The sequence below is a fragment of the Chionomys nivalis genome, chromosome 16 (assembly GCF_950005125.1).
Source record: "Chionomys nivalis chromosome 16, mChiNiv1.1, whole genome shotgun sequence".
In the NCBI taxonomy this organism is placed as follows: Eukaryota; Metazoa; Chordata; class Mammalia; order Rodentia; family Cricetidae; genus Chionomys; species Chionomys nivalis.
Window position 1 is genome coordinate 26,981,491 of NC_080101.1, and position 24,798 is coordinate 27,006,288.

The 24,798-nt window shown below is 49.9% G+C and overlaps 1 protein-coding gene across 2 annotated transcripts; it reads right to left on the reverse strand.

Moving 5' to 3' along the window:
- Positions 1–91: 91 nt before the first annotated feature.
- Positions 92–19,380, reverse strand: Npr2 (natriuretic peptide receptor 2). 2 transcript variants are annotated; one of them, XM_057790481.1, is made up of 22 exons: positions 17,892–19,380; positions 17,000–17,205; positions 10,935–11,048; positions 10,528–10,663; positions 10,214–10,308; positions 9,912–10,044; positions 9,609–9,693; positions 8,088–8,208; positions 7,855–7,929; positions 7,575–7,652; positions 7,276–7,380; positions 7,087–7,158; positions 4,947–5,106; positions 4,538–4,693; positions 4,132–4,300; positions 3,842–3,988; positions 3,260–3,383; positions 3,051–3,119; positions 1,059–1,233; positions 890–988; positions 544–635; positions 92–431 (listed from the first exon to the last, which is right to left on the reverse strand). In XM_057790481.1, the coding sequence occupies exons 1-22, from the start codon at positions 18,556–18,558 to the stop codon at positions 366–368; spliced, it is 3,144 nt and encodes a 1,047-aa protein (XP_057646464.1). In that variant the 5' UTR covers positions 18,559–19,380; the 3' UTR covers positions 92–365. The 2 variants fall into 2 exon arrangements, with proteins under 2 accessions (XP_057646464.1, XP_057646465.1); XM_057790482.1 differs by lacking the exon at positions 7,855–7,929.
- Positions 19,381–24,798: the final 5,418 nt, after the last annotated feature.

Consider the following 24,798-nt stretch of genomic DNA (forward strand, 5'->3'; position numbering starts at 1 on the left):
CTGACTCATTGAATCTGTGAGTAACCGTGCCCACACCAGTATTCTTCCTTTAGTATGGCTTGGACCCCAGACAAAGACACCAGGATTTGTTGTTGTTGTTTTATACTTGGACAAAATATTCTGGTCTAGATACAGATATTTACAAGAAGCCAGGGAGGGGGCAGGTATATGTACAAGGCTGAGCTGCAGTGGGCTATGACTTCCATATATGGCAGGGTTCTGTTTTTTTCTGTTTGTTTGTTTTTGGTTTTTGTCTGTGTGTGTGTGTGTTTTCCATCTCATATGACAATGTCTGTTTTTGTTGTATGGAGAGACGGTGGTCATTGTCCAAAGTACCAGCAGCAGGAGATTGTCTGGCTTGGGGTTTACAGGAGGCCAGGAGGTCCTTTTCGCTCCCCTAAGAGCCAATATGTTCGCATTTTTCCTTTTCCCTGGAGGCAGAGATGAGCATAGTTGAGATTCTTCTGTGTTAGCGCCTTTAATCTCCTTCTCTTCTCCAACTCCCACCCTCCCATGATCCATTCCCCCATGTCCTGCGGTCACCTTCATCTCCACATCCCCACGCAGCTCTAGCTGGAAGCATCCTAGCTCATCCAAGGCATCCTTGGTGGTCGAGGAAACATGGATCTTTAGAGCTGGGGTAGTGTGGACCAGGAATGGACGGAGAAAAAAGAGTCAAAGAAAAAAGGCAAGAGAAAAAAATGACCCAGGTGGAAAGTGCCTTACCCATCCAGCCACCCTCCCAATGCACACTTATGAGAGGCAATATATGCTCAAGGGCAGGGCACCTAAGAACTCTCCAGCTCTGAGAGACGTGAGGAACTCCAGAAAGGAGAAAGGAGCAAGACAGATCCAGGTCAGGGTTGGAGGGAAAGGCTGATGTCCTCACCTTGACCATTAGACTCCATCCGAGAAGCAGTGTTAACTGTGTCTCCAAAAAGACAGTACCGGGGCATCTTCAGACCGACAACCCCAGCACAGACCGGCCCTATGAAAACAAGCTGGTTGGGAGAGACCTGGACAAGTAGACCCTAGGGCTGGGTGAGAATCAGCCTTACCAGTATGAACGCCTATACGTAACCTCAGCTGGTCATGGGGTCGGTGGCGGATGCGGAAGGAAGACACTGCATCTAATAATGCTAGGGCCATGCGAGCAATTTCTGGTGCATGGCGCTGACCATTTCGTCCTGGAAGGCCAGATACCACCATGTAGGCATCCCCAATGGTTTCCACCTGATTTAGAGGGAAAATTAAAAGGTCATCTGTAGGTTCAGTAGTTAGAACCCTGACTACTCTTCCAGAGGACCTGAGTTTAGCTCCTGGCACATCCATAGCAGTTCAAATCCCCGTAACAGTTTCAGGACTATGACATCTTCTTCTGTCCTCCCTGGGCTACTGTACACACGTGGCATGTATTCACATAGATGCACAAAGATAAATGAAATAATAAAGCTTTTTATTATTATTTGTTTTCAGAGACAGGGTTTCTCTGTAGCTTTTGGAACCTATACTGAACTTGCTCTGTAGACCAGGCTGATTTCGAACCTGTCTCTGCCTCCCAAGTACTGGGATTAAAGGCACGTGCCATCACCACCCAGCAATAAAACTTTTTAAGAGATTATCTCTAGCTATGTTGATGGGAGTGAGACAGGGAGATAAGATGGACGCGGCCAGGAGTCATCCTGACAGCCTGGGAGGCCGTGATTGGCCAGATTGACTAGGAGCTACTGCCTTGTCCTGAGGATCGTGGATAAGAGGAAGTCAGTTGGGGAATACTTAACTCCTCCTCGCTACCCCCAGGACCTGATAAACACTCAGGGGCACCTGCTGAACAAATGGCAGGAGCGGGATCCTAATCCAAAGAACCCAAAGGCTCAAAGAAGGTAAACCAGGCTCAGTAACAGGGACCAGGCAGCCTGTCTGTCAGAGGGAAGAAGTAGTCACTTGACTTTGATAACTGTACCAAACCTAGGGTGCACAGTGAAGCTTGCAGGGAGCCCACACTAAGTATTTAGGGATAGAGGGGTACTGTGTCTAAAACTTCCTCTCAAGCGGTTTCCATAATAATTAGATGAGTTTTTTAAAAATAAAAGAGGACCTGGAATGGTGCCAAGTAGCAGAATAGATTAGCATGGGGAAAGCTGTGGGTTTGGTTCACAAATACTCCAGGGAGGGAAGACATCTAAAATAAATAGGAGGAAATAAAAGCAATTGATGAATTTGGGTAAAGGGTTTGCAGCCGTTTTGTTAGAGACGGTAGAGTAAGCTTTAAAATATCCTCATTTATGTTTAGATATCGTCTCACTGGGTAGCCAGGGCTGACCTTAAATTTGTGACCCATCTGTCCCAGCCTCCTAAATACCGAGATGACAAGCAGGTATCACCACATCCAGCATTTTTATCTGCCATATGCCATACTCAACGTTAGGCACTTTTAAGACCTATTTCTCACATTTACTTTTGTGTGCATGTGCACACACACAAAGAAGTCAGAAGACAACCTATGGGAGTCCATTCTCTCCTTCCATCACATAAATTCCAGGGATGGAACCTAAGTCATCAGACTTGGCACCTTTACCCACTGAGCCATCTCACCAGCCCATTGGTTTTCATACACCTAATCTATTGCTGCAACAACTGAGGCTCAGAGAAACCCTGTTACTTTTCTAAGGCCACATAATTATCTAGAAAATCAGTATTCAAACCCAGTACATTTTTACTTCCAAGGACAATTAAGCCAACTCAACGACTTTAACAAAGAGCTTTATAACATGTATTTGTGTCCTGCCCCTCACCCCACAGTCAATCCGTGCCCACATTCTGGCAGGTGTCTGTATTAATGCCCCGGAGAGAGAAACTAAAGCATGCTTTGATTAGGGAGCCCTGAGAATCACAGGTGTCAGGTCCTTGTTTGCCAGAATCAAATCCACTAAAGAGCACCAGGATGCGGGAAACTTGGGGAGCATTGACTGTGGAGTGGCTATGGTATGGGGAGGTTAGGAAACCGTGTTTCACATGGGTCTTAGAAGGAGGGCGGCACCAGCTCTCACCTTGTAGACATCAAAGTTGTCGATTATGGCATCAAAGCAGGTATAAAGGTCATTAAGAAGTGTCACCACCTAACAGGATGGGAAAGCAGAGGCTCTGAATTGTGTGCCCACGTTCCTAATCGTCCTCTAGCTGAAGGATAAAAGCGCTCTAGAGCAGACTAGTCCAGTGGGGCGCCCAGTCCCCTCCCCTGTTCTCCCCCAGCTCTCACCTGCATAGGCGTGCTCTCAGCCGACAGCGCTGTGAAGCCCACGATGTCGCTGAAGTAGATGGTAACACTGTCAAAAGCCTCCGCCTGGACAGTCTCTCCCCGTTTTAACTGCTCTGCCACGGAACTAGGAAACACAGGGGCACCTTCAGCCCAGCTCCAGGCAGTGAGGAGGACAGGGTGTGTGGCTGCAGCCCAGCCAAGCTGCAGCGTGAAAGCTGGCTTTGGTGGGTGAAAAGGAAAGGGGCTGAGAAGACGCCGCCTGGTGCACAGTAGGGCGCACAAGCGGTAGGGAGCTGTGAGGGGACCCACGTGGGGCTAAGAGGTTCCAGCTGGACTTGTTCTGTGCACACTTGCTGAGACAAGGACGAGGAAGAACAGGACCCTAAGAAGGAGGGATGGGGAGCAGAACGAGGCTGCACAACTCCTTTGAAGACACAGGAGGGAGAGCATTTAGCCTGCAGCCAGGAGGGCTCACTCTGGCAAGAAGCAGCATTGTAGGGGTCCCAGGGTCGCAAAAGAGTTCTCAGAAGGTGGATGAGGCAGAACCCAAGGAAGTTTTGGAAAGGGGGACAAAGGTCTTACTGGGGTAGGATTTGGTAGAGCAGAGCCTCAGCTTTGCGCTTCTCCTCTAGGTATGCCTGTGTGCGCTCCTCCACCAGCTTCTCCAGGTTATTGGCATACTGCTCCATGCGCAGCAAGAGGTTGTCCAAAATGCTCGTACCTCCCTCCCTGCAGGGAGGCCAGGGTATGACACCTGCTCCGAGGTCCTCAAGACCAGCAGGACTTCCGGTTCAACCCACCCTTGGGATCCACCAGCCTCATCCACTAAGAATGGTAAGGGTTCTGTCCCTGGGAGCCTCTGCGCCACTCACTTGTTAAACCGGCGAATGAAGCCCTTGATTTGCCCGAAGTCTGGACGTTCTGCTGGGTCCTGGGCCCAGCATCTCTCCATCAACAAAACTAACTCTTCATTCAGTTGTGTCCGGTCAATGCTTGGCCGGAAATATGGCCGCTGACCATTTCGAACCTTCTGGACAATCTCTGAGGGTGACAGAAAATTTGGATGAAGAACAAGATTCCTCTAGCCAAAGAGGGTGTAAATCGAAACTGATTCTTTTTTTTTAGACAAGGTTTCTCTATAGCTTTGTAGCATGTTCTGGAATTAGCTCTTGTAGACCAGGCTGGCTTCGAACTCACAGAGATCTGCCTGCTTCTGCCTCCCGAGTACTGGGATTAAAGGCGTGAGCCACCACTGCCCAGGTAGCAACGGATTCTTACCTTTGGGACTGAGATCCAGGCCTTCCAAGTAGAAAGGCCCACTGCGGAGTGCTATTTCCTGTAGGATGATGGCAAAGCTGTAGACATCTGCCTTCTGCATGCCTGTGGTTGGCAAGGAGTTCCCACTAAGCAGTTCGGGGGCAGTCCACAGCTTCTCTGCAAAGAGTAAACAGACTGGCTAGTTTGCCTAAACAGGGCTCCTGGGTTCCACCTGGGCTCATTCCCATGTTACTGCTACTGGTCTGCCTCTCCCAGCCTCCCCTGGGGGTTTCCCGGGGTTACTGCTACTGGTCTACCTCTCCCAGCCTCCCCTGGAGGAAATGATCAAGGCCTGGAGAGCAATATGAAAGGTAGGTGGTAGGGGGAGAGGGTGGGGGAGGGGGAGTGATGATGCAGGAAGCAGTCTCACTGGCATAGAGGGCATGGCTGTCGTCAGGTTCAGCAGTTGATCGGAAGCTAGCCAGACCGTAATCTGTTATTTTGAGCACAAAACGACTATCCACCACACAGTTGGAGGACTTGAGACTTCCATGAGATGAAATAATGCTGTTGTGGAGAAAGGCCATACCCTACAGGATACAGAGTAAGTGAGATGGTCCAGCTAACTGCATAAAGATATTCAGACCACTAACCAAAACTCATTAGAAATGGAAGGATCTTGAGATAGTAAAAACAAGCTGAGTTGCGATGATGTCCCTCAAGGAAGAAGGAGGAATGGGGAGTCTCCCCTTCCTAGTACAGTAAATAGCATCTAGGTGCTCAGGCTCAAGGGATGGGGAAATGCTTAGGAACAGGGATAAGGAGAACCCGCAATTATTTCCCTGGAAATGGCAATCTTCTGAAGAGTGAAGGGAACGGCCGAAACGAGGATGGCGCATAGAGCGGCTTCACGTGCCCAGCAACTGATTAGGAAAACACAGCTTAAGACTCTGAGCTAGCCTCCAGAGGCGCCACAGCACACCAGCCGGCTGGGAGTCTAGTCTGCAACTTTGTGTAGGAAGCAGGTTGTGGTGGGGGAGGAATGTGATCTATTAGAGGAATGCTAGACCAGACAGTAGCAAAGAAGGCAGTAAATCAACAAAATCTGAAAAGTAGACAGAGGAGGGAAATAACCGCCAAACCAATGCAGAAGCATGACTTCCTGGAGGCAGACACTTGCCCCCAGGAATTCAAAGGCCGGTCTTGGGAGGACAGGACAGTGCTTCCCCAGACAGAAGCTCTGGGAGCCCACCCTAGGAACAGCAATAGAAGGCTCGGCATGGTGACCAGAGTCCACGTAAACGGTAGGCTCTGGCCTCAAACTCTTCCTCTGTAGTCCTTTCAGTACCAAGACACCTTTAGGCATCCTAAGCTGCTGAGTTTCCTGCTGTGGAAACTGCAAAGGAGTCGCTTCTCCTCTGTTTATCGTCATATCTCCAGCTGAAAACTACATTGCTTTACCTGATATTTCTCTCTCACTAGATGGCAAGCTTTTGTGTGCATAAATTAATTTTAAAAAAAAATCTGAGAATTTAGGAGAAAATCAGAACCAGAGTCAGGTACAGGTAGGTGATCTCACTAGTGGGCATATGGGTTATGAAACCTGCTTCTTAACACCTGTCTAACCCATGCAAGATTCGGTCATATGTGAGCCTCTGGGTCATAACTGAGCATCGGAATGGAAACAAAGAGTTAGTACAATTTTTCTTCCACCTCTCTGAGTTTAACATCCATATATTTTTTTAATTTCGGTCTCTAAACAGGTGTGGTGTTATGCACCTATGTTAGCATTTGGGAGGTAGAAACAGAAGAGTCAGAAACTCAAAGCAATTTCTGGCTGTATAAGTTTGAAGCCAGACTGGGCAACAAGAAACCCTGTCTCAAAAAGAATTCAAGCCAGGAGTGTTGTCATACACAGTTAATCCCAGCACACAGGAGACGAAGGCAGGCAGATCTCTGAGTTCAAGGTCAGCCTGGTCTACCGATTGAGTTCCAGGTTAGCCAGGACTACACAGCAACACCCAGTCATCCCCCCAGCCCCCCAAAAAATCAGTTAAATGTAGATATGTTAGTTAAAGAACAGACATAGGATTATAGGTGTGCATTGCCTACACCCAGATAAGGGATGTCTTTTCATCGTTTTTGTTTGCTTATTTTCTTTTTCTGGAGAGGACCTGATTCTGTGGCCCAAACTGGCCTGAAACTCACTATGAAGCCTTGCCTGGGCCTGAAATCACAGCATTCCTCCTGCCTCAATCTTCCGTATGATGGCAAGCCCAACTATAGCTAAGGGGTTTTAATATCCCCTCTCTGAGGTAGAAGAGAAACTGGGAAAACATTTAAGATACCTGGGACAGGAAGACAAGAGCCCTCTCTGGGTATGGGACTGCTGTGGGGGATCCAAACTCCCAACTGCAACCCAGAACACCTCTTTCCCCATTGTCACTCAACCACACATAGGGAACATGGAGAAAGCATGAGTGCCCGAGGCCTAGGGGAGGAACTGAGCACAGACTGAGCAATGGAGGCATTTTTAGTGGGCGAAGGCAGAAGGGCTGGAGAAGACTCACCTTCACAAGATCATTAATGAGTGAATAGCGAAACATCCAGTCCAAATTGATGCTGTCATTTTCTAGAATGTCCTGGCAAGTGACGTGGAAGAGATCAGTATCTGTCTTAAGTCTCACTGGCTATCACTCAGCACAATGTGACTTGAGAACCTTCCTACCCCACCACAATCTCCTACACCTGCCCCTCACTTGTAAGCTCCCGCGAGGACAATACTCTGTGACGATGCAAATGTTGGGAGGGTCTATGCAGGCCCCGATGAAGCGAGTGAGATGGTTGAACTGGACGTCTCTCATCTGGCGGAAACAAGAGAAGGAAAGAACTGATGGCGCTGAAACATAGAGAAGCACACCGCTTCGAGCAATGACCTCTCTCCTACTTACTCGTGATAAACAAGCCTCTTACCCTCTTAGCCAGTTGGCCATCCCATGGTCTCCTCATTTCCTCTTCCCTATGGACCCTCCCTTTCCACTCATACCCAGTTACGTACGTGTTTGAGTTCAAACAGAACTTGCCGGGTCAGCTCGATGCGCTTCTTATTCACGTGTTTGATGGCAACAACGTTTCCCTAAGGTGGGAATGGAAATAGAAAAAGGAATCAAGCATCAGAAGGAGTGTCTGAGAAACACTGGAGCACTGAGAGCATCCACGAGGTTGGCTTGGTGTAGAGAGGGGACTATGGGAGGCCAGAGGTTCAGGGGCAGAGGTGGCAGATGGGCATGAGACACAGTGAAATGGTTGGGAACCAGAAGAAGCAGATGACTATTCACCTTGAAGTGACCGGTGTTGGCAAAGATCTGGTATTTCCCATGGGCTGTCATGAGCGAGCCGTAACTGGATCCCCGCTGGGGCCAAGGGCAACATGGAGGCGGAAGGATGAAAGGAACATTAGATGGTGGTGGTAGTGCAAGTGGCTGTCGTTACAAGCCAATGTGCTGGGGAAGGTCCAGGGTAAGAGGGAACAGGGAACAGGAACTCAGAGGAAGGAGAGCCAGGGACTCACCAGCGACAGTGTTAGGCGGCTGCCTGCACCTTTATGGTAGCGGTCCGAGTTGCCGAACTGTAGCTCTTCCCAGCGAATGCGCCACAGCATGCTAGCCAGCTCCTTCTCCAGCATCAGTTTCCTGTAAGAACTGCACAGCTCAGTTGGCTGCCAAGCCCTGTCCTGCCACCCACAAAGCTGCAAGGGAGCTACAACTGTTACTATGGCAGAGGCAGGACTGGGACAGGAGGAAGCACGCGCCACACGCTGGTGAGTGCTCATGCACACTCAGTGTAGAGGGAAATGGTTTGGTTTGGTGTTGAGAAAGGGTCCAGGTAGGCATCAAACCCATGATGCTCTTCCTTCTTCAGCCTTCCAAAGGCTGGGATTACAGATGTGTACACCACCACACACAACTGTATCTCTCTCTCTCTCTCTCTCTCTCTCTCTCTCTCTCTCTCCCCCCTCCTCTTATGTCCCCTGCCTCTCCTCTCTCTTCAGGAGAGAGGTCTCCTTCTTCCAGGGTAGGGGTCAAACCTATGGCCTTGAGCATGCTAGGCAAAAGAGTTCTACCATAGAGCAGCTCCATCCCCACCCAACCTGTATAAACTGGGGCTTCCAGTCTTCCACCATGTGAAGACACAGTGAAACACTACTTTCCACCCTCACCACACAGAAAATGTGTTGGTGACTTGGTCATGGATTTCCCAAATATCCAGAACTGTGCAATGTTTTGTCGCATATTAGCAGGGGTAGGGTGGGAAAAGGAGCCAGGGACAGTCGGTGCACAGAAATTCACCTTTGATCCTAACTCTACTCAAAATCAGTACTTAAGGGCTGGAGAGGTGACCCAGTGGATAGGAGTACCTACCACTCTTACAGACCCAAGTTCAACTCCAAGCACCCATCCTGGGTAGTTTATAACCACCTGTAACTCAGAGTTCTGGGGTTCTGATGGCCTCTGGCCTCTACAGGCACTATGCATGCATGTGGCATCCAGTCATATAGACATACAGGAGATACATAAATAAAAATAGTTTAAAAATCAGGATTCATAGTTGGGCTAGGTGAAGGATGCCTTTAATCCCAGCACTTGAAAGGCCAAGATAGGCAAATCTCTGAGAGTTTCAAGGCCAGCTTGCTCTACGTGATGAGCTCCAGATCAGCTAGGGCTCTACAATGAGACCCTGTCTCAAACAAACAAACAAAAACATTCAGTATCCAAATAATGCACTATGGCACACATCTATAATCCCAGCACTCAGGAGGCCAAGGGAGAAGGATCTTCAGTTCAAGGCCAGCCTGGGCTACTTAGCAAGACTTTGTCTCAGAAAAGCTGTTAGTCTACCCAGGCTACAGACAAAAGCAAAATAAACATCTACGAAGAAGGGCAACCCATGAAAAGTGGGGAAGGTGCTAGTCCAAGAGACCCGCACTGGTTAGGAGATTTGCCACTCCTGCCCCACATAGCAGGGAACCTTGACCTCAGCCAGAGGCAGTGAGGCAGGAGGGAGGTGAAGAGTAGGAAAACCTCAGACTCACCGGAAAATTAGGAAACTGGAAACACCAAACATGATGAAGGTGATTCCCGTGCCCAGCGCCACAATCGCCAGAGTGGAAAGGGGGGCTGAAGGAGGAAAGAGAGAGACCCTGAGAAAGACTGGAAAGGGCCGAGGGGGAGGAGACACGGGTGCAAGGGGTGCACAGCTTTCTCGAGGGAAAGAAGGAAGGAGAGAGAGCCGCAAAGATAGAATATAGCTAGGCGTGGGAGTGGGTGTCAGTGGAGGCAGAGCACAGGAGTTGGGTAAAAGGGGGGGACTGCTCCCAGTCCCTGCACACACCCACTTTTATCACAGGATGGGTCGTCCAAGTCAAAGGCACAGGGGGGATTGTCCAAAGGTGGGGCCCCCTTCACCCAGGGAATAGGCCGGCCTGTCCACCAGATCTGCTTCTCGGCTCCTGAGTAGTGGGCTGCGGGCTGTGAGGAAGCAGAGCACTGGGCCCACAGGCCTGCCCCCAGCCTCCTCCCTGAGACTCCCACCATGACTCGGGTCCAGCAAGGGGAGTAAGCTCCTGCCCCAGTACCACTGATTATGTCCCCACTGGATTTTAGGGCCACTTTCTCTTCCCTGTCCTCTCCCCGTCACCTGGAAGTCCCCAGAATCCAAGTCTCCCATGGCCCACAGGACAAAATCAGTCTCGCGGTCATTGTTCTTGTCCATAACAACCAGCCCAGTTACACCTAAGATTAAAAAAAAAATGCCCCTCACTTGAGATCTTCCTCTGGTCCCCTCGCCCATCTCCTGCCACCCCAATCTCGCTGTCTGAGTCTCTCCCGCACCGTGGTTCTGTCCCTGACACCCATTGACTCTCCCTGCAGTCCCTGGTGTCTCCCCTCCTGTGTACTTCACCCCTCAGCCTGGTGTCAGCCCTCAGGCCTCGATTAGCCCCTCTTCATTACCATGGTATCTTCGCCCCTGCATCTTCTCCACAATCCGAAGTCCGTCTTCCCGAGTGCCTCCTTCCTGTATTGTCTCATTCAGGACTTGGGCATAGAGCAGGATCCCATCATAGAAACAGCCGGCAATGAGGTTCATCTGCAGGAAAGCAAGCTCAGCACACTCTCCAAATGTCCTGTGAGGCCCCCGTCCCAGTCCCCTTTCCACCCCTGCAGTGTCCTTCTGCCTCTCCACTTTCCCAGCTTCCTTCTCTCCTTCTTTCACCCCTAAGGTGCCATCTTTATCCACCTGGTCCGAGGGAAAAAAGGTAATATCCTGGATGGAAGTGAGAGCCCAAAGTGGGGCTTGCTCTATGATCCAGTGTGATGAATTCCTCATAGCCTGCTCTGACTCTCAGAGATCTACTCACCAGGGATGGGGCCAGCTCCACACCAAAGTCTTCCCGGGCTCTGATCAGCAAGCGATTCTGGAATTCCTGATACTCAGGATTTGGGGGCTCTCGATATGTGATCACCAGTACAGTCTGCACCACGGCACATGGGGAGAATGAATGGGATTCAAATTGAGCGTGAGAGAAAGAAACCATTCTAGGAAAACTTGGCAAAACACACATAAAACATGCACAGGGGAGTCTGGAGGCTGAAATGGACTAAACTGTGGAGAGCACGGGGGCTGGAGGGTAGTGGCACCCCGTATGAGAGACTGATAGGCTGGTCCTGGAGAGGAGGCAGCAGAAGGAAATCAACTCCATCCACAAACTCAGCCCATCAGCTTCCTTGCCTCCCTTCCATCATCAGGCCTCCTGCCAGGTTACCACACTCATGGGAACTCCTTTGTCCCTACTTTCTGGGTGCCCCTTTGATGCCAGCCCGCAGAAAGCAGAGGCAGCTGGATCTCAGTGAGTTCAAGGCCAGCCTGGTCTACAAAGCGAGTTCCAGGACAGCCAGGAATACACAGAGAAACCCTGTCTCGAAAACAAAAACAACAAAACAATAACAATTTGACTTTTTCATATTGGGTCACTGGCACACAGTGACTTCTCTCCGTAAATTAGATTTCAAGCCTGGTGAGAAATACTTTTGAGACAAGGATTCCATCTGTGAAAACCATGAATTTAATTGACTGTGCATAGAGGAAACACCTAACAGACACAGCAGGCTCACTAAGAAGCAGGTGTGTGCTACATAAGTTACACGCCCACACGCGTTGCACAGATAAGCAACTGATGCATGTGGTCTCAGCCACGTGCGCATTTTACTAACACGAATCAACGTATCTCCGTCTCTTGTCAAACTGCCTGCCTAGCTCCTCTGAGCCTCATATAACCCCTTTTCTCCAGCTGCAAGACTGCTCAGCCTTGGACCACACAACCAAATGAGACTGCGCAGACAGGAAACTGGTCTTACGACTTCCGAGAAAGATGTCAGTTCACTATATTTTGTGAAATACGACCACGTGGAGTGACAGGTTAAAACCTAGCCATTTCAAGATAGGCATGGCAGCTCACATCTGTAATCCCAGCACTCAGGGGGCTGAAGCAGAAAGATAGCTGTAAGATCAAGGCCAGCCTTGTCTATATAGTGAGTTCCAGGCCAAGGGGGAGCTACATAGCAAGACCCCATTCCATAAAACAACAACAAAATCAGAACAAAAAATCTGGCTATTTCTACCAGTTTTGTTTATTCTCAGCACAGGAAGGACATGTAGACCATACAGACATAATGGATGTATCTATCACATGAGAGCTACAGGCATCAATTTGCTCCAGGTGGGAAATAATGAAGTCGGTTTCTACTGTGAATTCATTATGTTACATTAGAGTTTTCTTACTGGGGAAGTCAGATGCTGACTGTGTACTTTCAGCATTCACTCTCGGGCAGGAGAAGGAAAGGATGAGGGAGAAAGAGGGACAGGAAAAAAGGAGGAGGGAAGCTGAGGGGGGGAGACAGGAAGTACTCCTCAGCGGCAGGCTGGAGGGTTCGTTCATTGACACCTGTTCCAAAAATAGAGCTGTGGTAAAGCTGACGAATGGCAGTCAGGAAGAGAGTTGGAAAAGACAGGAGCAGCACAAGTCATACTTCGATAAAGGTGATAAGAGGTTTTTAACACTTTCTGGACACTGTAACTCTCCAGGTTGGCGATTTACCCCTAAGTTGGCTGTAATCAAATTTCTTTTTTTTTTTTTTTTCGAGACAGGGTTTCTCTGTGGTTTTGGAGCCTGTCCTGGAACTAGCTCTTGTAGACCAGGCTGGTCTCGAACTCGCAGAGATCCGCCTGCCTCTGCCTCCCAAGTGCTGGGATTAAAGGCGTGCGCCACCACCGCCCGGCTGTAATCAAATTTCTTGCCATGGGTTCCACACTCTTATTATCCCAGCACTCTAGAGTCTAAGGCAGAAGGATGGAAAGTTCGAGGACAATTTGGGTTCCAAGGCAGACCCTACCTTAAACAAAAACAAGATGTTTTAAAAATCTCTGAGTCCCTCTTCACTTGTGCGTGCGTGCGTGTGTGTGTGTGTGTGTGTGTGTGTGCACGCACACCTGATGTGGCTGCTCTTAACTGCCGAGCCATCTCTCCAGCTCTTGCTTTGTTATCTTTTGGCTTTGTTTTCGGGGTGCTGGGATTACAAGCCTGCCGCTAGTCTCTTCTCCTCTTGAAACTTACTCTGAGGACCCCAAAGAAATTTTATATCTATCAATAGTTACCAAATTAGAAGTTAAAATTAAAGGTGAGCTTGGTAAATTATGAAAACACAAGAATGCACAAGCGTGTTTTCCATGGCTGTCAGAGCGGTGACCTCACCCACATTGTGCAGCCTCTAAAAAAAAAAAAAAAAAACCACTGCAAAATCACAAGAGAATAGTGACAACGGCAAATAACATCTTGACAGTATTTCAAAATAATTTCCACTTCACAGCCCCCCCTAAAAGGATTTCTGGGGCCCCAGGATCCAAAGGCCACACTTAGAAAATGGCTATTCAAGAATGTTTTGCTGTGGTTACTAACTAGCTACTAAAAAAAAAAAGAAAACAAACCCCAAACAAAAACAACTCCAAACACTTTCTGTACTTACTGAGGGACTAAAAGGAAGGCAAAGGTAGCTAATTGAGTCCCACTAATTCACAGTGGCCCCCAAGTGGAAAACTAAACAAGCAACGCTGCCAAAAATAAGGAGTTCAATGGGGGGCGAGCCAAGAGTGCACCACCCACCTTGAGTCCCGCTCTGGGCACAGCAGAAAGTGATGCCAGTCATGGGCAGCCGAAACCATGAATAGTCTCCAGAAAGGGGCACTGCCTAGTCTCTCAAGTGCTGAGATAACAGAGAAGAGTAGCCACACACACCCCTTCCCTCCATTCTTAGCACCAGCGTTTCCCATTGTGAGCATGCGTGGGTCACAATTTCTAACCCTGTACCCTCAGTTGCTCAGTGCAAACCTGAATCCTCCCAACTTGACTGCTTGCTTTATTAAGTTCTACTCTTCCCACTTTGCTTACCCGTCCTGGTTAATTATCGTGGTTTGCTTCTAAAATAATCCCTAGGCCTATCCCCCCTCTTCCCTATATACATGCTAATTTAACTCAATACACATGCATTAAGTATCTACTACACGCTAGGCTGAGGGAGTACAAAGATGAACACAACCCCTGCCCTGGAACAGCAGTGACTGGATGGGAAAGAAGAACCCTATCAACATCCTTAAGATCAGCTCTTTCCCTCCCCTCAGTGACTGACGTCCAGACTGCACTGAGCCTTGGTGTTTCAGTTGCTTTCAAAGGCTCTGAACGTCTACAGTCAAGGTCTCTTGCCTTATCCCCCATCTTTTCAGGTTTGGCCTGGTCTGAGATCCAAGTGGACCAGCATCTCTGGAGAATGGGCTCACTGCTCCTTGTTGTTGGCCACAGCTGACCACTGAACTAACTCCATGCTGCCCTCCCCTCTGTCAGTCCTGGCAATGGACAAGAGAAGTTTTCCTGGGCTGGAGAGATGGCTCAGTGGTTAAGAGCATTGCCTGCTCTTCCAAAGGTCCTGAGTCCAATTCCCGGCAACCACATGGTGGCCCACAACCATCTGTAAAGAGGTCTGGTGCCCTCTTCTGGCCTGCAGACATGCACACTGACAATATTGTATACATAATAAATAAATATTTAAAAAAAAAAAAGAGAAGTTTTCCTGAAATTCCTCACTCTCCCTGAACACCAGCCTTGCTCTCTCTTCGGCTCATCCTTCACTGTCCGTTTCCTTTATCTTAAGTCATAGCGAAAATCTTCCTTTTTTTTCTGTCTGTAGGAGGTCTTCAGTGAGGGGAGTAATCAAGAATTAACTGATATAGCTGACTCGACCTTTCCCCCCACTCTTAAGTACTGGGGTCTCTTGGCTGCTGCGAATTCTCCTATGAGGAGGAGACTTTTCTCTCCCACAAAGGCTCACCCAGGGATGTGGATGTAGTGCGGTGGTAGGGGTACTTGTCCAGCGAGCACAAGGCCCTAGGTTGAACCCTGGAACTTAAAGAAAAACAAAGCAAAACAGAAATTCCTACCGAGAGGACTGTAGCGTTCTATCATCCAGGAAAAGTGTAGCCCTGCCTTGTCTGAACTAGCCAAGGTCCAGTCCCTTTTCTCCTCGTACCACTCAACTGTTTTCCTTCTGGGAACCCTTATCGTCAGTAAATAAGAATGTTTCTAGTCTGTCTCACCTACTAACTATAAACTCCAGTAAGACAGAGAGTGCTTCTAGCATGTTCTGTAGGGCATACCAGTCAGGTGACACTCAACGAATACTAACAATGAGTCGGTCTCTAAAGGACTCAAACCTGAACTGAATGATGTGCTTTGTGGTTGGCAGACTGAGAAACTCGGCTCAACCTGGGATTTAGGAATAGTTTCTTAGAAGGCCAAAGGCTGCTCTGAGTCTTACAGAACATGGAATCACTGTGCAGACATAGGTAAGATTGTTGTCTTTGGAAAAAGTTACGACATAAACCAAACCCGTCCTATCACTGCCCATGTTCAAGAATGAGAGTCAGAGACTCAGGCAGGCATGCAAACAGATACGTCATTCACAGCCAGACATGCTCACCAGTCACAACCAAATATATAATCACAGCCACATAAAACCTTACTCACTGGAGAAGAATGGCCACCCAGGCCCGGCCCTGGTACACTCTCCTTAGACCCAACGAATCCCAGAGCGGAAAGGGTCCTAAGGTCATTCCATAAGCCACCTCAAATACTCTTTGAGGGCTATGGATAAATAAATAGGGAACACTTCTATACACAAATCAGTAAGAACTGGTGAGGAAACCAGACAGAGAGTCACGGGCATGATCTCAGGAGGTTCAGAATGGGGGAAGAAGAAATAAAACAGGCAGACAGAAGGAGCAAAGTGCACGGAGGCAGGAGGATGGGGGCCTGGGCAGGCAAGGGGTTAGTCAGGAGGATTTCTCAGGGTCAAAAGCCGTACTGAAACAACAGGCAGAAAGCTAACTACCAAGTCTTACACGTCACGGTAAGGAGTTGGGATTTTATTCTGTAGGGAGCAGGATGTTGAAAGCTTGGGGGAGAGGGGGGCCACGCACAGTAACACCAACCTCCTCTGCGAGTTCTTTTGTAAATTAATTTCTTTCCATTCTTCCTAGCATGTCCTCATTCAAGCCGTATCTCCTCATTCCTTGACAACCTACAGTCTGTCTCCTAACGCAACCTGAATTATGTTCTACTCTACTGCCATACAAAAGCTCAAATCCTAGTCCTTAACATTCAAAGTCCCTTTAATCTATGTCTTTGTCACCTGATTTCCGAGACGTGCTTAAGTCAACGCTTTTTAAAGCTCATGCCTATGATCCCAGTACTTGGAAGGCTGGCACTAACAATTCAAGGCAGAAGTGGGACCCTGTCTCAAAAAACTTTTTTTTTTTAAAGTGAACCATCATTTCTTATCAGGCCAAACATATACAAATTCCTGTCTTTCCCTTGCACAGGCTTTTGAAGCCCTGTCCCACCACTCTGTGAATATGGTATCTGCCCTGAAAATTACAACGGTCTAATTTCCTTTACAAAAGCCTCTCCTTACCCCAGCCATGTCTACCCTTCCTCCCTAACCACTGACTCTCAAGATTGGCTTCATCGGAGTTTGTCTCCTTTACTCTGCTGTAATTTCACCTTGCCTGTCCCATAAGGATGGCAGCCCTTTCTGGGACAAGGCACAGATCTTTTTCTTCCTGCCTTCGAGCTTCCTGCTGGCACTCAGGAAAGCACCCTAAGGTCTGGCCGTGGCCAAACTCAGTCTTGGCAAGCACACTAAGTAACAGTTACAAATCGGGGATAGGAAGAGTGACACCAGGCCTAGAAACTTTCTGGTCACTTCTCTTCCATAGATCACAGGCCTGCCCTATTCCTGGGGCTTCTGTAGGGCGCTGTGAGAAACAGACCTTCCAACCAGCGCCTCTTCCCATCTCTAGTCTGGGTTCCAAAGGTACCTGAAAGGCCTCTCTGAGGGCCTGGGCCTGTTCCTGGGTTCGATTGTCCTGCCATGGCCGGCCTGCTGCACGAGTGGGGCCTGCTCGGAGACTCTCCCCAAAGACATCGAGGTAAAAGAAGACATAGTCCCCATTGGTCAGGTTCTCCCTCTGGGCCTGAAGCAGGATCTCATGCAGCATCTCCAGAGGGCCGCAGATGTATACAACTGGAGTGCACATGACAGAAGGGCACCCTGAGAGAGCATCCAGGTCCCCCACCAGCCCCCTCTCCGGATCATCGACCACCCAACAGATGTCCCCACCCTCCCCCTCCCAGCTCATGTCTAACTGCCCTTGGGCCACATGGACCATCTGGCAAAAGTCAGAATCCGACTCCTGCGCGACGGCTCCTCCCCTCCAGAGCTGTTTGCCCCACCTCACAGCTCCCCGTGTTCCTCTCCTGCCTGCCTCTCGCTAGGAGCACAGGCTCTTGTAGGATATGTAGTGAGCTTTACCGGCTTTCCCAACCAAATCTGCTGAGCACCAAACCGATAGTCATCCCTATGTTACATGGAGACAGACCTTGGTGCTCCAGTCTTTGGAGTCTCTGCTCAGGGGCAGGTGCACATTTCAGGGTAGACACCGCCCATATCTACTACTCAAAGCCACCCACACTGCCTCCCCAAACTCTTCACTCCCAAGTCCCCGTCTCAGTTTCCCTGACCTGTGCCTATAATAGGAAGGCCCTGAGTCCTAACCCAGGCCCTATCGCGGATGCCTGTTCACATAAGCGCCTCCATCTCAACAATCACATGTGACTTTTCCATGCCAATCTCTCTACTTTTCTGTACTGTGCTCCAAGGACACAGTGGCCCTCCTCCCCAGTTCCTAAAACAGTCGGGGCCACACTTACTGCGCCCGTTGGCTCTGATGAAGTGGGTGGCTTGCTCAGGGCCACCTGGCTCTCGGGCATACACCTGGTGCTGCACACTGAGGTTGCTGCCTTGCAGGGCCTCAAAGACACCCTCGATGGTGAAGTAGTGGGGCCGGTCATCTGTCCGAGCGTCCAGATACAGCAAGGCAGCCCGAGCAGTCCAATTGAAGTGCCCGTGTAATGTCACTACGAACTCACCCAGCTTGGGAGCAGAGGGGCCAGTGCGAACCAGGGTACGATAATGCTCATTCTTAGCTGCAAAACCAGAGGCCACTGCACCCGCAGTCAGGAGGGGAAGGTGCCAGTGTGAGGCAAAGCGAGCCACAGAGGCAGCAGGGTACACACACCCGGGGCCCAACAGAAGGTCGGGGTCATGGTACAGCTTGAGGTCCACAGCGCGCAGCGGTGCCAGGTACTCAGAGCAGGCGCCGTCTAGTTCGGAGCTGACAAACCGCAGGTCCACGGGCAGTGCCCGGCCCAGTGCCTCCACAGCCAGTGCCACAGCAGGACCCACCCGTGGCCAGGCCCAGGCATAGCTCAGGTTATGTTCTGGCAGCACCACCGCCAGCGTCAGGTTCCGCGCCCCCGGAGGACGCACCCCACCTGCCAGGGCTGCCACCACCAGCAGCAGTGATGGCAGTGCCATGGGGATAGAGCAGCTGACCCACGGCCCCCCAAACCAGGGGCCGCTCTGGCCTACTGGGCAGGCACAAGCACCACCCAGCCTGGAGCCTGGGGAAGAGGACCAGGAAGAGAATTGGGGACAAGCTTAGTTGGCCCGGATACAGAAAGTGCTGGGGACCACGCAAGAAGGGGATGGGGGGAAGCCTGGGTCGGAAAGGAGTGAGCTACCAACCTATGGCAAGGATCAAGGACTAAGGATAGGGTGGCAGAAGGAGGAAGGGACCAAGGGGGCCTGCGACCGGGATGAGGACAGTGAGGGGTGAAGTGGCCTGATAATCCCGAACCGAGAAAGGGGGGATCTAAGACTGGGATGGGGTGGGGACTTGGGGGAGGCTGGTACAAAGAAACGGCCTGGGGGCCCCTCACAGCTGACCGGGCCGTGAGGGCAAAGAGCTGCGAAAAGCCGGAGCCCCGGGCTGAGGTGGGAGGGCGCCCGCCGCGGAAGGACTGGGACATGGGCAGGCAGGGAGCGAAGCGAGGCCTGGGCCGGAGGGGAGGGAAAGGCAGGGGTGACTCTCCCAGTGACGGCTTCTCCCGAAGCTCCTGCCTGGACTATCGGGCCCGGGCGCTGGTCCCATCCGGAGCTGCGGCGGCCCCGCCCGTGTGTACCCCGCTCCTCTCGGCTCCGCTTCTCCCGGGCCCGATGGCCCGCGCTGCCCGGCGCTGCCTCCCGCCCCCCGCCTGGGCCCCCGCGCGCGCCGCTCGTCCAGGTCAGGTCGCCTCGGCCCGGCGCGTCTCCGCTCGCTGCGCCCGCGGCGGCGGCCGAGTGTGACTTCCCCGGCAGGCCGCCCGACCCCGCCCCTCCCCCTCCCCTCCTCTCCCCGCCCGGCCCCACCCTCCGGCTGCTGCTGCCTCCCCCTCACCCCTGCGTGTCGCCCAGGGACCTCCCAGTCCCCAAACCACCCGGTGAGAGCCCCGAGGGGCTTGGTACCCGGGCCTCTAGGCCACCGAGGTTCCCGGGAGTCCCCACGCTGTAAAGGCCTTCCTCTGCTTTCCCCAAGTCCCTTGTCCACAGGGCTGCTTCCATCTCACTCATGCCAAGGACCCCTGGACCTGTCTTCTCCCAGCCGGGCTAGATACCCCGCTTTTCTTAGGGTCCATTTGCTCAATCAAATCTCCCCAGACGCGCCAGTCTCCAGGAAGCTGTCAGGAATCCCCAAACATTGGGTATCCATTTATCTATTTCTAGGTAGGGAAAACTCTACCCATCTCCTAAGTGCTGAGAACTGCTTCCTCGGGCAGCTGGAAGACAGGCCCTCATGGTACCAAAGGACTCCGTTCTTTATGAAGTCCGCGAGTCTTCCTCTTCCTGAGGACTCAACTCTCCCCTCTGTTTCCGTCTCCCTGGCCGTTCTTGTGCCTATTGGGTCCACCAGCCATCTGGTCCAGGGCCTTGTCCCTTTTGTCTCGTTGAGCCACACTTCACGGCAGCTTATAGATTGGCTAAGCCCAACAGGCCCCGGCAATGAAAGGTCACTGGACCCCACCTTGGTTCCCACCCCATTCCTAAGATTCCTGACAAGAAAGTTCTTCCAGGTACCTCACATCTGGCTGGAGTGCTGACCCCATCTGGAGGAACAGCTTGGGAGGGATGACATCATTGCTGAGGGTACTGCTATGGGACCTTGGGGAGTTCTCAAATTGTCGTAAAGGACACGCACATAAACACATCCTTCCCGGTGCTGACAGCCAGCTTCTCTCCCCCTTGAAGCCGCTTCTCCAGAATTCACTGTGCCAAGAAGCTAAAAGCTCCCCAGCAGAGAGGGAGTGAAGCAGGCTGAGGAGTCACACTTTTTCTCTGAGATGAAGGCGACACCTAGTGGCTTGGCTAGAAATTAAGAACCGATTCATTTTATTCAAAGACAGCGCGAAGGAAGCTAATTGTTTCCGCCCTTACCTCTGAGGGGCATACAGCTGAAAACCCTGGTCCACAGAGTGAACACCAACGTGATAGGAGAGTCCCGGTGGCACAGTTGGTGTAAAGGAATTATGTTCTATCTGGCCAAGAAAAAGAGTAGCTGTCACAGGGTGATGTGACAATATGAAAAACACATGACTCTCAGGCCTGTCATCTCAGGACTGGGAGGACTGAGGAGAATGACCATGAATTTGAGTAGCCTGGGCTACACAGTGCATTCAGAGACAGCCTGAGCTAACTAGCAAGAACATATCTTGCCGGGCGGTGGTGGCGCACACCTTTAATCCCAGCACTCGGGAGGCAGAGGCAGGCGGATCTCTGTGAGTTCGAGACCAGCCTGGTCTACAAGAGCTAATTCCAGGACAGGCTCCAAAACCACAGAGAAACCCTGTCTCGAAAAACCAACAACAAAAAAAAAAAAGAACATATCTCAAAGAAAATGGCTCTTAACTCTCTTATTTGTGTTTTATTTATTTACTTGTTTATTTAGAATCAGGGTGCCAATGCATAGCTAAGGCTGCTCTCCAGCTCATAATGCTCCTGCCTTGGTCTCCTAAATGCTGGTGTGACATGTGTGTACCACAATGCCTATTCTTTTAACTCCAGAGCAGCCAATTGATTCATTGTTCTCACGAGAGAGGGGTAAACAAGCCACGACTGTGACAAGTCACAGAACGCCAGAGGTAGAAATAACTAAAAGGAGACACAGGTGCCCCCCCTCCCCTCTGATCCAAAACGGCTTTCAGTGGTGGAACAGAAACTGGAACCCTGTTCCCTGCTTCCCAAGGGGAGGCTCCTGACGGAAATTCTGCTGATTCCTGGGCTCACAGTGTCACGGCCACCAAGTTCCAGACAGTCCTTCGGGGTGATATCTGCAAATCCCAGTGAGGAACAGCCACCACGGTTACCCAGAAAGGCCAAGCACAGATGACGTGGCGTTACTCTCAGTACTTAGGACAAGACGTTATCTTAAGGGTTAAGCATTCAAGCATCATAGAGAATAGTCCCTCTTTCTTCCTTCCAATTAGCTGTGTATACTAGACAGTTGAAGGAGTCAGACATAAAAGTTAAATGATTTAATGGGTTTTTAAGTTTATTTATTGTGTACACAATGTGCTGTGTTTTCACAGGTGTGTACATGTATGTGTGCATACAAAAACAAAACATAAAGCACAGAGGTCCACACCCAGTGTCCTCCTCTGTCCCTCTCGCTGGATATGATGCTCACAAATGGCCAGACTTGCTGTCCAGTGACTGAAGCACTCCTCCTGTTCCCACCTCAGAGCTAGAATCACAGGCACACAACCACACACTGCCAGCTTTTACCCCTGGGGAGCACTGACACAAAAGTCTCACCCAAAATATACTATTAGAGTTTCTATTCTACACCACTTCAAATTCTGCTTTATTCACAAAAGTCTTTCCCTGAGAAGAAGTGGTAAGGGCCAAGGGGAAGGTGTCTCCTCACATCGAACCCTGCTAGGCTTGCAAACAGCCCACAGGGCAAGAAGCAAAGGAAACAGTAGCTCCCAGAGAATGGAGATGTATTCCTCGTTATTTTAACCTTCTGCTCTACTTAGCACTTCCTAGAGAAGCCAAAGACGCTTTATAGGAAGAGAAATTGGGGGATAATTAGATAAAACTCCTCTCTTGCCTGTGCTGCGATATTTCCTGAGAAACAAGAGGAGCTAAGGGTGACAATGAGGGATTGGCTGACGACAGAGTGAGAGGAAGGCCAGTTGAAAGATTCCAAGAAGAAACACCTAAGGATGGTGGCGGTGTACACACAGGGGCAGGAGGAGCACTGTGAGGGTCAGGCAGCCTGGCCTGCACAGTGAGGCTACACAGCAAGACCCGTCACAAACAAACAAAGCCAAAGCTGATGTAGACACGAGATAGGATTAGCCAAAAACAAACTTGAAGAAAGAAACAACAGGCTCTGCAGAGGATTAAATTTGTAAAATGAAAATAAAGGAGACAAAGATCGCTATATACAGGGGCTCTAAAGCGAGTGTGAGCAGGAAGCTTCCGGGGAGGGAGGGACCAGAACAATATTGCAATCCAAGAAGCTTGGCTCCATCTAAGGGCCCGCCACCACCATCTGACAGGGTCTCCAGTTTTGACTCCCTTCTATCTAGCCTCTGCAGTGTGCCCAGATGCCAAAGCAATCTTTGAAGCAAAAAACTAATTATGCCAATTCCCTGCTTAAAATTCTTCCATGGTTCCCCAAGGAAGATGTTTTACAGACTGTTTTTGTTAGCAGCAAAACCCTGCCTTTAAATGAAGGGGGAAAAAAAGAAAACAAACAAACAGAACATAAATAACAAAATAAGCAAGTCCAAGAACTCTGGATGGGGCAGTGCTGGTCCCAGGACCCCAGACCCCATTTCTTTACAGCCTTCTCAGACTCTAGGACTCTCAAGCACTCCAGGAACTTTTGTAAAGAAAGACAGCAGAGAAAGCTTTGCCAAAGGGTATACAGAGACGGTCTTAAGGAGCCCTTTCCAGAGTGTCTGTATTCATCCCCAGAATGATCTGAATTCACACCGTCCTCACCACACCTTCATTTAAGAAGGAGGAGAAGGATGGGGGGGGAGGAGAAGAAGGGGGGAGGAGGAGGAGGGGGAGGAGGAGGAGGAGGAGGAGGGGAAAGGGAAGGGGAAGAGGAAGAAGAAGAAGAAGAAGAAGAAGAAGAAGAAGAAGAAGAAGAAGAAGAAGAAGAAGAAGAAGAAGAAGAAGAAGAAGAAGAAGAAGAAGAAGATCTGATGAGATGCCCTGGGGTGTGATAAATGACACATAATCCCAGCACTCAGGCAGCTAAAGAGGAAGCATCATGGCAAGTTCAAGGCTAGATTGTTCTACTTAGCAAGTTCCAGGACAACACCATCACCACCCTCAAAACAAAGAAAAGAGAAAAAGAAAAACATCCTCAAACTCACAGAGCTCTGACTGCCTCTGCTCCCGGAGTTCTGCGACTAAAGAATTGTGCCACCATGTCCTTCCCTAATTCTATATTTCACTTTAAAAGTTTGTGTGTAGCAGGGCACAGTGGGGTTCGCCTTTAATCCCAGTACTGGGGAGGCAGCAGGTGGATTGTAGGGTACCTCTGTGAGTTCAAGACCTGCCTGGTCTAAAAAGTGAGCTCCAGGACAGTCAGAGGTACACAGAGAAACCCTGCCTCGAAAACAAACAAAAGTTTATGTGTATATTATTTTTTTGGTTTTATTTGGTTGTTATTTGCTTATTTGTTTGTTTTTAGGAAGAAAAATTCACTTAGTCTACTGCAGTGGGGTTATCAAGCTGGACAATAACAAAGGCATTACCTGAAGCCTTGTTTTGTTTGATTTTTAAATGCATATATATTTAATTTTATGTGTGTGAATGTTCTGCCCGCCTGTATGATGAGCATCACGCATGTGCCTGGTGCCATCAGGTGTCAGGAGGGAGCCCTGGAGTCCTGGGACCGAAGCTACAGATAGCTGGGAGCTGCCATGAGGTACTGGGAGCTGCCATGTAGGTACTGGGAGCTGCCATGTAGGTACTGGGAGCTGCCTTGTAGGTACTGGGAGCTGCCATGTAGGTACTGGGAGCTGCCATGTAGGTACTGGGAGCTGCCATGTAGGTACTGGGAGCTGACTTGGATCCTTTATGAGAGCAACAACTGCTTTCCACATGCGAGCCATCTCTCCAGTCTTTTTTTTTTCTTTTTTTAAAATATTTATTTATTATTTGTTATGTATACACTAGTCTATCTGTGTGTATGCCTGCAGACCAGAAAAGGGCACCAGACCTTATTACAGACGGTTGTGAGCCACCATGTGGTTGCTGGGAATTGAACTCAGGACCTTTGGAAGAGCAGGCAATGCTTTTAACCACTGAGCCATCTCTTCAGGCCCTCTCCAGTCTTATTTTATTTTATTATCATTTTTTAAGATAGTGTTTCATTTTGCAGCCCTGGCTGGCCTGTAACTTACTAATGGCCTTCTGCCTCTACCTCCTAACTAGTCAGGATTATTGGTCAGCGCTAGTACCCCGACCTCAGTGGGGTCTCGAAAACAAATGTAGCAAAAGAGAATACACTAGGGACAGATTTTCTTCCAAGTCTAGAACCTCAGCAGAACAGCACCCAGCTAGCATGTGCAAAGCCCTGGGTTTAACCCATGACAAAAAAAAAAAAAAAAAAAAAAAAAAAAAAACAAGCAACAAAAACAAAAGCAGCTTTTGAGCCCTGGCATTTGCCTGAGGCTCAAGATAACAGTTTAAAAAAAATCAGTGGTGAACAGT

What these genes read in the sequence shown, in the direction of transcription:
- Npr2 (XM_057790481.1), bottom strand. Translation starts at nt 18,558, where the DNA reads ATGGCACTGCCATCACTGCTGCTGGTGGTGGCAGCCCTGGCAGGTGGG. An exon ending in TCATTAATGATCTTGTGAAG is followed by an intron (nt 5,107 to 7,086) that starts GTGAGTCTTCTC and finishes TGTATCCTGTAG; the next exon opens with GGTATGGCCTTTCTCCACAA. An exon ending in GTGGGGATGTGGAGATGAAG is followed by an intron (nt 432 to 543) that starts GTGACCGCAGGA and finishes CTCTGCCTCCAG; the next exon opens with GGAAAAGGAAAAATGCGAAC.